This window comes from Dromiciops gliroides, chromosome 3, assembly GCF_019393635.1.
Source record: "Dromiciops gliroides isolate mDroGli1 chromosome 3, mDroGli1.pri, whole genome shotgun sequence".
Classification (NCBI taxonomy): domain Eukaryota; kingdom Metazoa; phylum Chordata; class Mammalia; order Microbiotheria; family Microbiotheriidae; genus Dromiciops; species Dromiciops gliroides.
This window is the reverse complement of record NC_057863.1, coordinates 573,545,531-573,560,910: the sequence shown is the minus strand read 5'-3', so window position 1 is coordinate 573,560,910 and position 15,380 is coordinate 573,545,531. Positions and strand designations below refer to the sequence as shown.

The following is a 15,380-nucleotide window of genomic DNA, read 5'->3' as shown; positions in this document are numbered from 1 at the left end:
TGGAGGACAGCCAGAGAAAATTCCCAGAACCAAGATATATAATGTATTGGTCAAGGAACAGCCAGGAGATCAGTGTCACTGACTAGATCAAAGAGGACCTGGTGGGGTCAGAGGTAGTATAAAATGTAAGACAGGTGGTGGTGCAGAGGCAAGGTTATAAAAGGCTTTGAATGCCAAGTAGAAGACTTTTATATTTAATCCTGGAGATGATAAGGAGCCACTGGAAAATAACTTTGACTTTAAGAACCTTACATTCTATTGAAGGAGATAACGTGTGTGTCACACACAGATATATACATATTAACAGCTTCCCTCATATACATCTATACACACAGATGTATGTGCATACATATATATATACATATATATGTATACATATATATATATATATACACACACACACACACACACACACATGCATATGAGTATATATAAAATAAGTTCAAGGTAACGTTTTTGGAGGAAGGCCCTAGAAGATGGAGGATCAGGAAAGAATTCATGGAGAAGGTGGTATGAGCTAAGTTTTTAAGGAAACTGGAGATTCTACAAGGGGGTATAGTCAGAACAAAGACACTGAGATGAAAAATGGAGTGTCATGTCTGAGGAAGAGGAAGACCAATTAGGTCAGACTGTTGAGTGTATGGAGGGGGATAATGTTGTAGTTGTTTGCCCTTCATTCTCTCTTTTTAAAAATATTTTTTATTTTTAGCAGGGCAATGAGGGTTAAGTGACTTGCCCAGGGTCACACAGCTAGTAAGTATTAAATGTTTGATGCCGGATTTGAACTTGGGTCCTCCTGAATCCAGGGCTGGTGCATCACCTAGCTGCCCCCCTTTTTAAAAAATATTTTTTATTTTATTTTTATTCCCTTCATTCTCAAAGAGGACCATGACATCAGAGTGATGTCATGGCTTGAAATGAATTGGATTTAAGTGAGGGAGGCTGTACAAGATCACCAACCTCACTCTTTCCTCCAGAGCCATCTGGGTCCAGAGGCAAGATATATCAGGAGGACTGGAGATGGTCCCAGATATTTAAGGCAATTGGGGTTAAGTGACTTGCCCAGGGTCACACAACTAGTAAGTGTCTGAGGTGAAATTTGAACTCAGGTCCTCCCAACTTCAGGGCCAGTGTTCTATCCACTGGGGCACCTAGCTGCCCTGGAGGGATAATATAAACTAAGGCTGGAAAGATAGGTTAGGGGCACGTTGTGAAGGGACTTAAACGTCAAACGGAGTTTATATTTAATCTGATAGTTAAGAAACATTGGGGGCAGCTAGATGGCTCAGTGGATAGAGCACCGGCCCTGGAGTCAGGAGTACCTGAGTTCAAATCCGGCCTCAGACACTTAACACTTACTAGCTGTGTGACCCTGGGCAAGTCACTTAACCCCAATTGCCTCACCAAAAAAAAAAAAAAAAAAAAAAGAAACATTGGACTTTATAGAGGAGCGACACGGTCAGATTTATACTTTAGGAAAATCATGATAGCAGCTGGGTGGAAGTGGTTTTAGAAAGAGGGGAGACAGAAAGCAGTCTAGCAGAAATTAGGCTTAGATTATCATCAAATAATATTCTATAATAAACTCAAAATAGATATGCAACTTCAATATTAAGCACCATTAAAAAAACAGAGAAGAAAAATAAGTCGTATACCTTTCACAGCTACAAGTAGATGAATTCTTTTTTTTTTTTTTTAGTGAGGCAACTGGGGTTAAGTGACTTGCCCAGGGTCACACAGCTAGTAAGTGTTAAGTGTCTGAGGCCGGACTTGAACTCAGATACTCCTGACTCCAGGGCCGGTGCTCTATCCACTGTGCCACCTAGCTGCCCCTGAATTCTTTTTTTAATGATAAGTATTTTAATCGAAAGTTTTGAGTCCCAAATTTTATCCCTCCTTTTCTTCCCTCCCCTTTCCCCTCCCTGAGGCAGTAAGCAATCAGATAAATATTATACATGTGTAATTATGTAAAACATTATCATATTTGTCATTTTGTATAAGAAAACTTGAATAAAAGAAAAAAATGAAAGTGAAAAATAGCATGCTTCATTCTGTGTTCCATCATTATCAGTTCTTTCTTTGGAGGTGGATAATGTGCTTCATCATTAGTCCTTTGGGGTTGTCTTGGATCATTATATTGCTTAGACTAGTTAAGTCATTCACAGTTCTTCATGGAACAATATTGCTGTCACTGTGCACAATGGTTCTCCTGGTTCTTTTCACTTCTCTAATATCAGTTCATATAAGTCTTTCCAGGCTTTTCTGAAATCATCCTGTTTGTCATTTCTTATAGCACAATAATATTCCATCACAATTATATACCACAGCTTGTTTAGTCATTCCCCAATTGATGGGCATTCCTTTGATTTCCAATTCTTAACCACCACAAAAAGAGCTACTATAAATATTTTTGTACAAATAGGTGTTTTTCTCCTTTTTAGGAGTCTTTGGGATAGAAACCTAGCAGTAATATTTCTGGATCAAAGGGTATGTACAATTTTACAGTCCTTTGGGCATAATTCCAAATTGCACTCCAGAATGGTTGGATCCATTCACAATTCCACCAACAATGGATTAGCATATGAGATGAATTCTTAAAAAAGGGATAGGGACAATTATAAGAAATAAAATATAGACCTGTGATACATGGAATTTAAATGTTTTTGCAAAAACAAAATTATTGCCTCTAGGATAAGAAGAGAAGTTGCACAAAAGAAGGGAGAAAAAACATTGTTGTATCAAGTATCTCTCATAAGGGTTTTATATATATATATATATATATATATATATATATATATGACATATATGGGCAACTAATAGAAATCTAGGTGACCAAAATCCATTTCCTAATATTTAGGTAGTGAAACAATTTGAGAACAAACAGTTCTTAAAGAATAATTGTAGGGGCAGCTAGGTGGCTCAGTTGATAAAGCACTAGCCCTGAATTCAGAAGGATCTGAGTTCAAATCAGGACTCGGACACTTGACACTTACTAGCTGTGTGACCCTGAACAAGTCACTTAACCCTCATTGCCCCACAAAAAAAGAAAAAAGATGGGAAAAAAGAATAATTGCAAACAATTAATGACCATAAGAATGAACTTTCCAAATCACCAAAAATAAGAGAAATGCAAATCAAAGCAACCCTGACATTTCACCACATATCCAGCACAGTGGCAAAGATAGAAATAATCAACATTGTAGACATAGGCACACTAATGTATTGTTGGTGGAGTTGTGCCTTAGGACAACCATTCCGGAAAGCAGTTGGGAATTATGCAAATAAAGTATTCAAAATTCTTTGTTCCAGAGATTCCATTGCAAGGCACATTGCAAGATCATTGACAAAAAGGGAAGCTCCATAGACACCAGAGTATTTTATTTATACCTTTTATTAAGCCCTTTTTTGTGGCAGTAAAGAATGGGAAACAAAGTTGATGTCAATCAAATGGGGAATGGCTAAACAAATTATGGGATATGAATGGCATGAACTCTTACTGCACTGTAAGAAATGATGAATGTGAGGAATACAGAGAAGTATGGAAAGACTTTCATGAATTGATGTAGAGAGAAGCCACAGAGCCAAGAAAATTATATACACAAGACTACAAAAATGGAAATGGAAACAACAACAATCAAAAAATATTAAAAAACCCCAATGTTTTTAAATGACAAAGAGCAAGTTTAGGCAGAGAAGGGTATCTGAGGTGTGGAACATTGCATGTGATGCCAGATTTTTTTCATTGGAATGATTTTTTACCCTTTTTTTAAAAAATCATTATTATAAGGTATGGTTCTCTTGGGAAAAGAGAGGGAGACATCTGCAGAATTTTAACAAACTAAAGATATTAATAAGAATCCATTTTTAAAAGAAGATATATTTCAGTCAGGAGGTGATAAGGGCCCGGATTAGGGCAGTGTAAGTAGAGAAAGAGTCAGTTGTAAGAGATATTGTGGAGTTAGAAATAACAAATTTGCCAGGTGATTGTATATGTGGAGTGAGGGAGGGTGAAGAATAAAGGGTAATGCTAAGGTTATGAACCTGAAAGATTTGAAGAATATAAGTGGCTTCAACAGAAATAGGGAAGTTTGGAAGAAGGAAGGGGTGAAGTAAGGGGAAATAATGAGTTCTATTTTAGATAACTAAGTTTGTGATAAATATATATCCAGTTCAAAATGCCAAATGGCAGTTGGTAATATAGGACTGGCACCCAGGAGAGAGACTAGGACAAGGGCTAGGGCTAGATACATAGTCTGAGAATCACCTCTATATTTATAGAGGTGATATTTAAAACCTCAGGAGCTGATGACATCACCAGTGGAAAGAATAGAGAGAAGAAAGAGATGAGTGGCTAGAACAAAACATTTGAATATATCAACAATTAAGGCATGTGTTATAGTTGATGACCTAGCAAAGGAAACTGAGGAGTAGTTGAGGAAAAGAACAAAGAAAAAGCAGTGTTGTGAATTCCAGAAAAGAGAGAGTATACAGGAAAATATCTCCCCTCTCTGATTCTAGAGCTGTCATAATCGTCTTCATCCATTTTGACCTTATTTGGGGTCAGGCCCTGAGGATGCCAAGCTAAACCAGAGACCCAGAAAATAGAACAAAGCCCCAAAGTGAGCCATCTGATGCATGATCTTTAAACTGTTTAATCCTATGCATCATATTTTCCCCTATCAATTACTTGTCAGTTGTAACAATACTGAAAGATTTTTGCCTTCCTGGTATTAGACTGTAAGCTCCTTGATGGCTGGGACTGTCTTTTGCTTCCTTTTATGTCCCTAGCACTTAGCACAGTGCCTGAAACAAAGTAGGTGCTTAATAAATATTGACTGATTGTTTGACTGATTATGATCCAGCAGGATCTTTCCTCTTGCCTTGTGGACCTCATCTCAGATGTGAGAGACTGTGGAAACCCCCTTGCTTTCTCAAAAGCTACATATATCACTACCTTACATAGTTGGTACTTGATAACTATTAATTAACATATTCAAACTTTAATAGGAGAGTCAGAGATTTGGGGCTCTTCCTTGGACCTCTAAGTTCATTCAAAAAATACAGCTCCTGGGCTCACATGTATGTCTAGATAAAATGAGACAATATTTGTAAGCATTTTGCAAATCTCAAAGCTAAGTTAGTAGTAGTAGTAGTGATAGCAGTAGTATTGGAATAATGTCATTTGAAAATAAAAATCAAGCATACATTTAACTTTTTTTTTTTTTTTGCGGGGCAATGGGGGTTAAGTGACTTGCCCAGGGTCACACAGCTAGTAAGTGTCAAGTGTCTGAGGTCGAATTTGAACTCAGGTACTCCTGAATCCAGGGCCGGTGCTTTATCCACTTCGCCACCTAGCTGCCCCCTCAAGCATACATTTAAATAGAACTTTTTCAAGCAACATATATGGTATAGAATTGGAACAATGACAGTAGTAATATTTGTGTAAGAAGGGAACTATATATATATATATATATATATATATATATATATATATATATATATATATATATATATAAAAAGAAAAGCACAGAACATTTCAAGACATATAAATCATATATTTCTTACTTGGGGATAAGGGAAACTTTTCCAATATCAAAAGAAATATAAGTCATATCCAACACCAGGACCAACAGAATAGAAAAAAGATCTATCGTATTGATTTTTGAAGAAAAATACGTTCTCACTCTGTAATGCAAGCAAAACAATGAAATTTACCTCTCAAAAGAAACACAAGGAAGATTTTTTTAAACCCCAATCCTTTTCACCCTCACTCCTAATCCCAAGTAATTAGTTAATCCATTTTAAGAGATTAATACAATGGTATTTGAAAAACGAAGGAGAAAACAATATTGTTTCAAAAGGTAACTTCTCATCCTAAATTTTCACAGTCCCCTTAACAAAAATGCCAGTATCGGTTTAAATAGCAGCTACCAAATAGTTATTTGGCATCAAGTAACATTTGCCACATATCAGCAGAGAATAGCTTTATATGTTTTTAAAAGTCCAACTTACCCTTCTAAAAAGACTTGAAATAGCACATCAGCAAGGAAGAAGAGGCCAAAAACTAAAAAAAGTATACGATAGGCTAAAGGTAACTTCGTACCCTTAGGAGTCAGGGCTAAAGCCGCAATCAGTACTCCAATATGAATGAAGATCAATAAGATACTAAAAAACCTATAAAGATGAAAAAAATAGATCAGGAAGGAAAAGTGAAGCTCCCATTTCATATCCGACCTCAAGCCTAATTCATATTTTTAAGCAAAAAAAAAGTTCGTCTTCACCATTTAAGATGAAATTCATTCAGAAAAAAAGAAAAAAGCCCCCTAAATTTCTATCCTTTTATGCCTGAAGAGTGGGGAGAGGTGTGTATAGGGGGGTGGGGGAGAAGGAAGGTCGTTTGGATATTAGTGGAAGAAATTAATATATTTGTAATTCAGTTTTAAGCGAATGGTTGTAGACATTCTTATTATTTGGGGAGATGAATTTTCCTCTTTGGCTTATACAAATCTAGATCTTCCTTGAGAATTCTCACATCATATATATAACTACATGCTGTATGGCCTCACTAGGTGCTCAAGACTACTAGGCAATCTTTTTCTATATTAGTTATTGACCCTTCCCTATCACATTCCCAATAGTGCAAATCTGTCCCTTTAAGACCCCATTCCTAACCTTTCTTCCTACATACTTTCAGGAGATGACCTTTCCTCCTATACTGCTAAGGTACTCAGGGTTATCCTAAAGGAGCTCCCGTCTTTTCTTCTTTCTTTCTGGTCTCTGAGGAAGAGGAGTTTTCCTTCCAGCTAAGGCCAATTAATCTCACACACACAGACACACACACACACCACCCCCAAACAAACAAGCTGTGTCCTTAATCTCATATTTGGGACCTTGCTTCATCAATCATGGTCTTTCTTGAATCCTCTGTCTCTGTTTACCCATGTCCATTGACTCCTTTCCGTTTGCCCGTAGACATGTTCAGGTCTTCCCTTCCCTAAAAGGTCCTCCCTCAATTCTACCACCCCCTCGAGATACTGTATCATCTCTATTCTCTGTTTACTCCAAATTTCTTAAATGAATAGTCTATACTGCCTGTCTCCATTTCTTGACCATCCATTCACTCCTCAACCCTTGCAATATGGCCTCTATCTTTAGTATTCTAATAAAAATACCTGACATATACACAAGACTTTAAGGTTTGCAAAACAGATTGTGTATCTAAATTATCTCTTATGCTGCTTCTTATATTTACTACTTGTGTGGTCTTAGACAAGTCACCTCAATTCCTTGTGCCTCAGTTTCCTCGTTTGTAACATGAAGGGGTTGGACACAGAGCTCCCTTTTATCTCTAGAGCTATGATCCTGCAATCCTCAAAATAACTTTGTTGAGTATGAAAGATATTATCATCCATATTTGACAGAGGAAGAAACTGAGGCTCAGAGGAGTTAACTGACCACCCTACTAATAAAGGAAAGAGATGATATTTGAACCTGGGTACCTTTGGACTCCAAATCTAGTCCTCTTTGAACCATACCAGATTGTCTTGCTATCAGTACTGATCTCTGAAAGGTCACTAGTGGCCTCTTCGTGACTAAATCTAATGGCCTTTTCTCAGTCTTCAATCTCCTTGACCTCCTTGCAACGTCTCGTACAACATTCACCATTACCTGCTCCATGATATTCTTTCTTCCCATGGCTTCTGTGACACCACACTATCCTGTATCTCTAATTTCCCTAATGGGGTTTTTTGCTTGTTTTTTTTTTAACTGACTCCCCTTCCCTCAATTGGATCTATCCTCAGTCCTCTTCTCTTTTTTTCCTTGAGACCCCCTTTTTCAGTGATCTCATCCACTCCCAGAGTTTCAACAGTTACTTCTAGAGACTCCCGAATCTACACCATTCACCCTGAAAGCTCTCCAGAGCTCCAGGCTTGATTCAATTCAGTCACCATTTTAAGTGCTTACTATTTTGAAGGAACTGATCTAGGTTCTAGGGATACAGACACAAAAATTAAACAGTCCTTCGGTTGGGCAACTACACCTAAGATCATCCATTAGCCCCTCAAACTCACCTTGAGCTGGCCTAAGTCAAATCTTACCATCTCTCTTTACACACACTCTTCCTGATTTTCCCAGCTGTTGCAATGATATTGCCATTCTCCCCATCTCTTAACTTGGAAGTCATTTTTAGACTCCTTACTCTCCCTCCTCACGTACATCCAGTCACCAAGTATTATCAAATTCTATACCCCTGACAATGAAAAATAAATGTAGACCTATAATCCTAAATTTTAATTCTGTATTGCTAGCCAAAGTTGTTTTTGTTAGCATGGGTCTATGACTTCATCCATGTGGGAAACTCTTGTAAGGAATTCCTTTAACCAATGCATATACATAACTCATCTGCAATTTATGGAGAGTTGGCAAGGAGCAATAAGGGGTTAAATAATGTGTTCATAGTCATACAACTAGTATGTGTCAAAAGGAGGACTTGAACTTCCTATCTATAAAGCTTTCCTTCTATATACTGTACCACTCTGCCTCTCATTGAATGAATGTGTGTATATGTGTATATATATACACACATATTTAAAATGTATATCACACATATGCATATATGTCTATGTGTGTATGTATATACATATACATGTGTGTGTGCTTGTGTCTAGGCATTTGAGTTCATATGTGGAAACTCCTGGAGGGAAATGTCCCTTTACTGAAGCATATCAGCAACTCTTCTGCAGTTTATAGCCTGAGAAATTTTTGTGAGACTCTAAAAGGTGAAATCACTTGCCCAGTCACACAAGTGGTATATGTCAGAGGCAGGATTGGTACTCAGCTTTTTCTTCTATCCAATATGCCTCATTTCCTCTTTACATTAAATATATGAGATCCTTAATATTTTTTGAATAAATGAAAGTACACTTTAAGGACACAGCATAATGTTAGTGTGCTAATAATATACTAAGACAATGAGTAAATTAAGCATAAAATAATATTTCCATTTACGAACACTTAAGAAAAGTTAGAAGTAGCTCATCTAACAAAATTAAAAAGCCACTTTGTAGGCCCAAATTTTGATAATACAATAAATCTTTACAATTCGAACTAGTTGGGATGAAATAGAAGGGAAACTACTATAAAGAAACTTGGTTTACTTTCTAGTACTGATAGTAATAAAAGTGTTAACACAGTAGAGGTCCTTAATAGACCTTCTTTAATTAATGTGATTTATAATTAGCATATAAATTTTAAATCGATGTATGCTTCTAGTACAGGCTATTCAATAAGCATGAAATTTAATTCTTGAAAACATTCTTACACATTTCGAGCTTTACACTTCATTGAGAAGATTGAGGCCACCCAATAGGAACTTCTTTAGATTCCCTGAGTACTAAAGATTCAAATTTGGGAACTATCAGTATGGACATGGTTATTGAAACCATGTATATAAATGAAATTTCCAAGGTAGAGAGTGTAGAGCCTAGTCTCCCTTTGGAGCAATAGAAAGATACATTTTTCAACAATCCTCAGGACATCTCTACCTAAATGTTTCACTGTTACCTCAAAGTCACCATATCTAAAATTAAGCACATTATTATATTTTCCCCAAACTTACTCTTCCCATGTGTAACCCTCCCATTCACCTGATCTCCTCCATTTGAATGATTAGTATTATTTTTGACTCTGCTACTAGATTTTGTCAATTCCATCTCCAGCCCATCTCTCAAATCCATTCCTTCCTCTCTTATTCTCAGTGCCATCACCCCAACCCTCATAAATGCCACCATTATTTTCAGCCTGGAATATTCAGTAACTTTCTTTTATTTCTTTCTTTTATTTGGTGGGGCAGGGCAATGAGGGTTAAGTGACTTGCCCAGGGTCACACAGGTAGTAAGTGTAAAGTGTCTGAGGCCAGATTTGAACTCAGGACCACATGAATTCAGGGCTGGTGCTCTATCCACTGTGCCACCTAGCTGCCCCCTATTCAGTAACTTTCTAATAGGTCTTCCTGCCTTCATTCTCTTCCCATTTCAATCTAGACATACTATTACTGTGAGAATAATAACAGCTGATATGTACATAGTATAACCAAAGAATTTGCATATATTATCTCATTTGGCTTGTTTTCACCTTCCTCCTTTGACACTATATAACTCATTAATATGATCATCATGATATGTCATGTATAGCTGTGTTGGTTTCAGATACGTGACAGATTTCAAAGGAGATGTTCCTATTATTTGAGATCGATATTATTATATGAAAACACTTTTTTAAAAAAAGGAATTAGGGGCAGCTAGGTGGCACAGTGGATGAAGTACTGGCCCTGGATTCAGGAGAACCTGAGTTCAAATCCAGCCTCAGACATTTAACACTTACTAGCTGTGTGACCCTGGGCAAGTCACTTAACCCCAATTGCCTCACCAAAAAAAAAGAAAGAAAGAAACAAAGTGTCAAGAGAGAACAATAATCCTTTAGTGCTATGGAGTCAGTGCATAGCGGACTACAGATGCCTAAGAAGGTAAGCCAGAATTTGAAGAAAAGGTCAGAAAATGTCTCTCTGAAATTTAGGCAAATCAAAATCAATATAGAAAGAATGAGATTACCCACTTACATGAAAGTGACTTCCCCAAATGTGTTTCTGATCAGCTTAAATAAAATTAAATTTCATCACTAAAATGCCATTAATGTGAGCTATCCAATTAATTATAACATGCCAATCTTGTGTTATCATAGCAGAAGGGTGATGATCTGTCTGGTCTCAAATGAAGACTGTCAAAAACGAAGACTTTACCAAAGTGCCTGGGGTGTTGGTGGTATTATCTAGGGGGAGGGGTGTTTTGAAGGATGATAAAAAAGAAATATCTCTGGAGTGGAGACACAGAATTTGTTAATAGATGATAAATTATTGGAAATGTCTTTTATAACCACATTATTCCCTTTATTATAATTTTCTTATTTCTAACCATTCTAACTCCCCTTATTCTAATTCCTTGTCCACTAAACAACTTTGTGATCTTAATTGGATCTTCTGGAGTGGGGCAGGGAGGGGGAGAGGTAAAGAAATCAAGTAAAAGCTGGTTCTAAAATACAGTTGATTTGGTGTGAGAATTGAGAGAACCAATTGGGTTCCATCTCATGGACACTGACTCTATCTTGTGCTGTCACATGTATTATCCTCCACTTGTGTTTCTGAAAATAATTCATGGGAAAATACACGGCATAAGCCACTTATTATTTCATAAAATTCAGGTGAATTCAATTAATCAACATCTCCCAATTCTGGGAAAGGAAAGATCATGAAGCCCACTTACCACCTCCCAATTTGACCAAAACCCATTCTTTCCCCCTCCCAACTTGGAAAATCCTTCAGTATCCTTCAATTAGAAATCAGATTACCTAATTTTGTATCCTGGTTTATATCCTATTAATTGTTTCCTTTTAATTCATAAAAATCTTTCTTCCCCTGTATTTGGGGTCCAGTAGCAAGCTGAAGAGGCCTGGTCCCAATTTGTTATACAACTGGCATGCATTGCTTAATAAAATGATATGCTCAGAAGCTTGAACCTTTGTTCCTCAGTTATTTCAGATTCCACTAGTGACACTAACCTCCAGAAATTTCCTCTGCAAATGGTCTAAACCTATTATCCTGCCAACTACATCTTCCATTATATATAAATGAATTAAAATTCTGGTTTATCAGTCAATCTTTTATAAGTTTGCTTAGCCTATCTGAAATAATCCCTCAGAGCTGAATCATCCCTCACTACCACCCCCACTCCACCCCAATCTCATTCTTTAGCTAGAACAACTGAAGAGAAGTCAGTGGATATGAACTTAAAATTGAAGGTCAAACCTTCTTGCATTCTTTGTAGTCTTTCATACCTGAAAGTGAGGGACATCACAACAGAGGATATAGCTCTCTTAAAATGGCTGTTGGGAAGAAACAAAGTTATAATCAATCATCCAATACTCTCACTTTCAAAATTTTATTTCACATTTCCTCTAATTTGCATTGGATGGTTATCTAAAAGAAAACATTATTTTGAATTGTCCTATCACAGGGGAAAGGTAACGTGAGGAAAAGTCTGTTAACAATTTGTGATGAAACAGTTATTACTTAGCATCTCCTGTTTATTACTGACACACAATATGACCCTTTTGCTGTGAGGAATTCATTCCAGCAATACAGATCTTTTCATTCTTCTTTGCCTTAGTCGACAGTCTTTGTGAGTTGCTGTAACTGAAAAAACCTCAACACTTCTTGGCTCAATTTCTGGTGACTGCCTCTCTCAAGAAAACCCTTGGACATATGATCTGCTGGTCCCATTTCAGTAGGGAACACCAGAACTTGTCCTTCTCTGACAGTGTCTTAAAAGAATTCTTCAAGTTACAACAAAGCTCCATGGTAAGACTTTGGTAGAGGGTATTGTAAGCAATTCAAGACATCTTATTATGGTGCATAAAAAACTGGCCTCACACAGGTTTAAGCCTTGCCTTTGATCCATACTGTCTGTGTACCCCTGCACAAAATTCTGAAATTCTCAGAGTCCCTGGAAACTCCTTAAGACCATAAATTACAGAACAATTGCCAGTTGGCATTGGTAGAGGGAATTTCATTACCAGGAATTCCTTAAATCCATAAAACTACATGTCTGGTGCAATAAATTGAAAATGGTAGGCAAAAGTTGGATTTGTTGGATGAATAAAGACGTCTCACAAATAGGTACTGAATTGCTATGGAATTAACTATTCTTGTTTCATGATTTCTACTTTCATAATTGGAATTAAATTTATTTTCTGAGTAAACTTATTTGCTTTAGGATACATAGGAACATTCAACTTGCCAGACAACACTTTTTTCCTCCTTCCTTCAACTTAAGGTTACCTTGATCATTTATTGTAGTCCTTAAAATAAGTATTTGCAAAAAGACAACCAAGAAGACAATCACAGATAACAGACCATTATCTAATTCAGAGGATGAAGAAAATAATACCTTAAAAACCAGAACAGGCCAAGTGGTAAAAGAGGCATGGGCATCCAATGAAGAAGATTCCTTAAAAAAGCAGAACTGGCCAAATGGAAAAAGAGGTAAAAAAAACTCACTGAAGAAAAGAACTTTTTAAAAAGTAAAATAGGTCAAATGGAAAAGGAGGTACAAAAGCTCACTGAAGAAAATAATTCCTTAAAAATTAAAATTCAGTGGCAGCTAAGGACTCCATGAGACATCAAGAAACAGTAAAACAAAATCAAAAGAATGAAAAACAGGAAAGAATACGAAATATCACATTGGAAAAATCAACTAACCTGGAAAATAGATTTAGGAGAAATAATTTGAGAATTATTGGACTACCTGAAATACATGACCAAAAAAGAAACTAGACATAATCTGTCAAGAAATTATCAAGGAAAATTGCCCTGGCATTCTAGAACCAGAGGGTAAAATAGCAAGGGAAACAATCTACCAATCACCTCCTGAAAGGGATCCCAAAATTAAAATTCCTAAGAACATTATAGTCAAATTCCAGAGCTTGCAGGTCAAGGAGAATATGTTTCAAGCAGACAGAAAGAAACAATTCAAGTGTTGTGGAGCCATGCTTGAGATAACAAAAGATTTAGCAGCTTCTACATGAAAGGATTTGGAGGACTTGCAATATGATATCCTGGAGGGCAAAAGAGCCAGTATCACAACCAAGAATCACCTACCCAGAAAAAAAAATGAGTATAATCCCTTGGGGAGAAAAAAAATAGATATTTAATGAAATAGAGGATGTTCAAGCATTCCTCATGAAAAGACCAGAGGTGAATAGAAAATTTGACTTTCAAATATAAAACTCAAGAGAAGCATAAAAAGGTAAATAGGAAAGAGAAATCAAAAGGGATTCAATAACAAACTGTTAATGTTAAGAATATCTGTCACTCAGCCAAAGACAATATAGTGTGCATAGCAAATCTTCATTAAATGTTTTTTAATTGAATTGAATTGACCAAAAGATGAGCTTCAGAAAGAAAATGGAAAGCAACAAGCACCCTAGATAATTAGTTATTATATATTTCTGCCAGTCGAGTCTCAGGAGATGAAAATAATTATTTTCTTATGTTAGAGTTCGGGACTTGCAATATTATCAATGAGACTGCTCTAGGATTCATGCTAGGTAGAGAACAACATTTTGAATTTTCAGTAGAGAATAAAATGTTTAATTACTGGAAAATGCCAGTTAACAAAACTGTTTTCTTTTTTATTTCAGTTGATTAATTAGCATCTGTTACAATGTACCAGACACTGATAAGCTGTAAGGATACACAAGCAGAAATTAAAACAAAAATGTCATCACTCAAACTCTGCTAAAGTGCTTATTATGCCCCCTTTCCATTTAAGGTCTCTTACTTGATGCTTTCATTATAGCATGGAGATAATGCTGAGTTCATTAAGGCTGTCCCAGAAGAGCAAAGCTCTAGTATGTGATACCACACCTAAGCTTTCAGATGCTGTCCCAGTGATGGATTGAGGTTTGTTTTCTGAGAACACACCCAGCTCAATTCTGAGAGACTTGCCTTGGTGGACTTAAGGAGACAAATGTTTAGCTATACTCTTTCTTTTCTTTTTTTCTTTTTTTCTTTCTTTCTTTTTTTTTTCAGTGAGGCAATTGGGGTTAAGTGACTTGCCCAGGGTCACACAGCTAGTAAGTGTTAAGTGTCTGAGGCCGGATTTGAACTCAGGTACTCCTGACTCCAGGGCCGGTGCTCTATCCACTGCACCATCTAGCTGCCCCTTAGCTATACTCTTGAAGATCTATAAAGTAACAGGAGGGCTATGATCTGTTTCATTGCACACTGACTTGTGTTGTAGAAGCACTAGGCATGTTTTTATTGGACAACATTGACAGGTTAAGCAATCGCATGACATTCAGGAAACCTTTGGAAAGGGGCCAAGTGTTAAATATCAAATGACAAGAACTATGAACTTTAAAACAGTAACATCCATCATTCCAAAGAAGATGTCTTAGATTAGAAAAAGATAATTTTGAATAAATCTAAACATTTTTTTCCCAAGGATAGCATTCATTAGTGTGTCCACAGGAGGCTTTTGTTTGTTCTTCCCAACATCTTTCCACAATTTTTTTTCTTCTTCTCCATTTGTGGAGCACCTCCTATCTTTTTTTTCTTTCTTTTCTTTTCTTTTCTTTTTTTACTTTGAGACTGCATGTCCTGATTTTGTCCAGGCTGGAAATGCAGCAGTTGCTCATGGGTCTGATTCTACTGCTGATAATCACAGAAGCTTTGATCTAATCTCTTTCCAACAGTAGCCTGGTACAGACACCCCTTCCTCCCATTCTTGGGGATCACCATGATGGTGCTGGACTTGGTGCAGACA

At 36.7% G+C, this 15,380-nt stretch overlaps 1 protein-coding gene across 1 annotated transcript in view; it reads right to left on the bottom strand.

Moving 5' to 3' along the window:
- Nucleotides 1–15,380, bottom strand: part of LOC122747963 (phosphatidylinositol 3,4,5-trisphosphate 3-phosphatase TPTE2-like) — an 82,151-nt gene that overhangs the window by 52,598 nt on the left and 14,173 nt on the right. The window contains exons 3-5 of the mRNA XM_043993725.1: nt 11,890–11,937; nt 6,013–6,174; nt 5,566–5,685 (exon numbers count right to left, since the gene is read on the bottom strand). Of these exons, the coding sequence (XP_043849660.1) occupies nt 5,566–5,685; nt 6,013–6,174; nt 11,890–11,937 (330 nt within the window). The remainder of the gene's footprint in view (nt 1–5,565; nt 5,686–6,012; nt 6,175–11,889; nt 11,938–15,380) is intronic.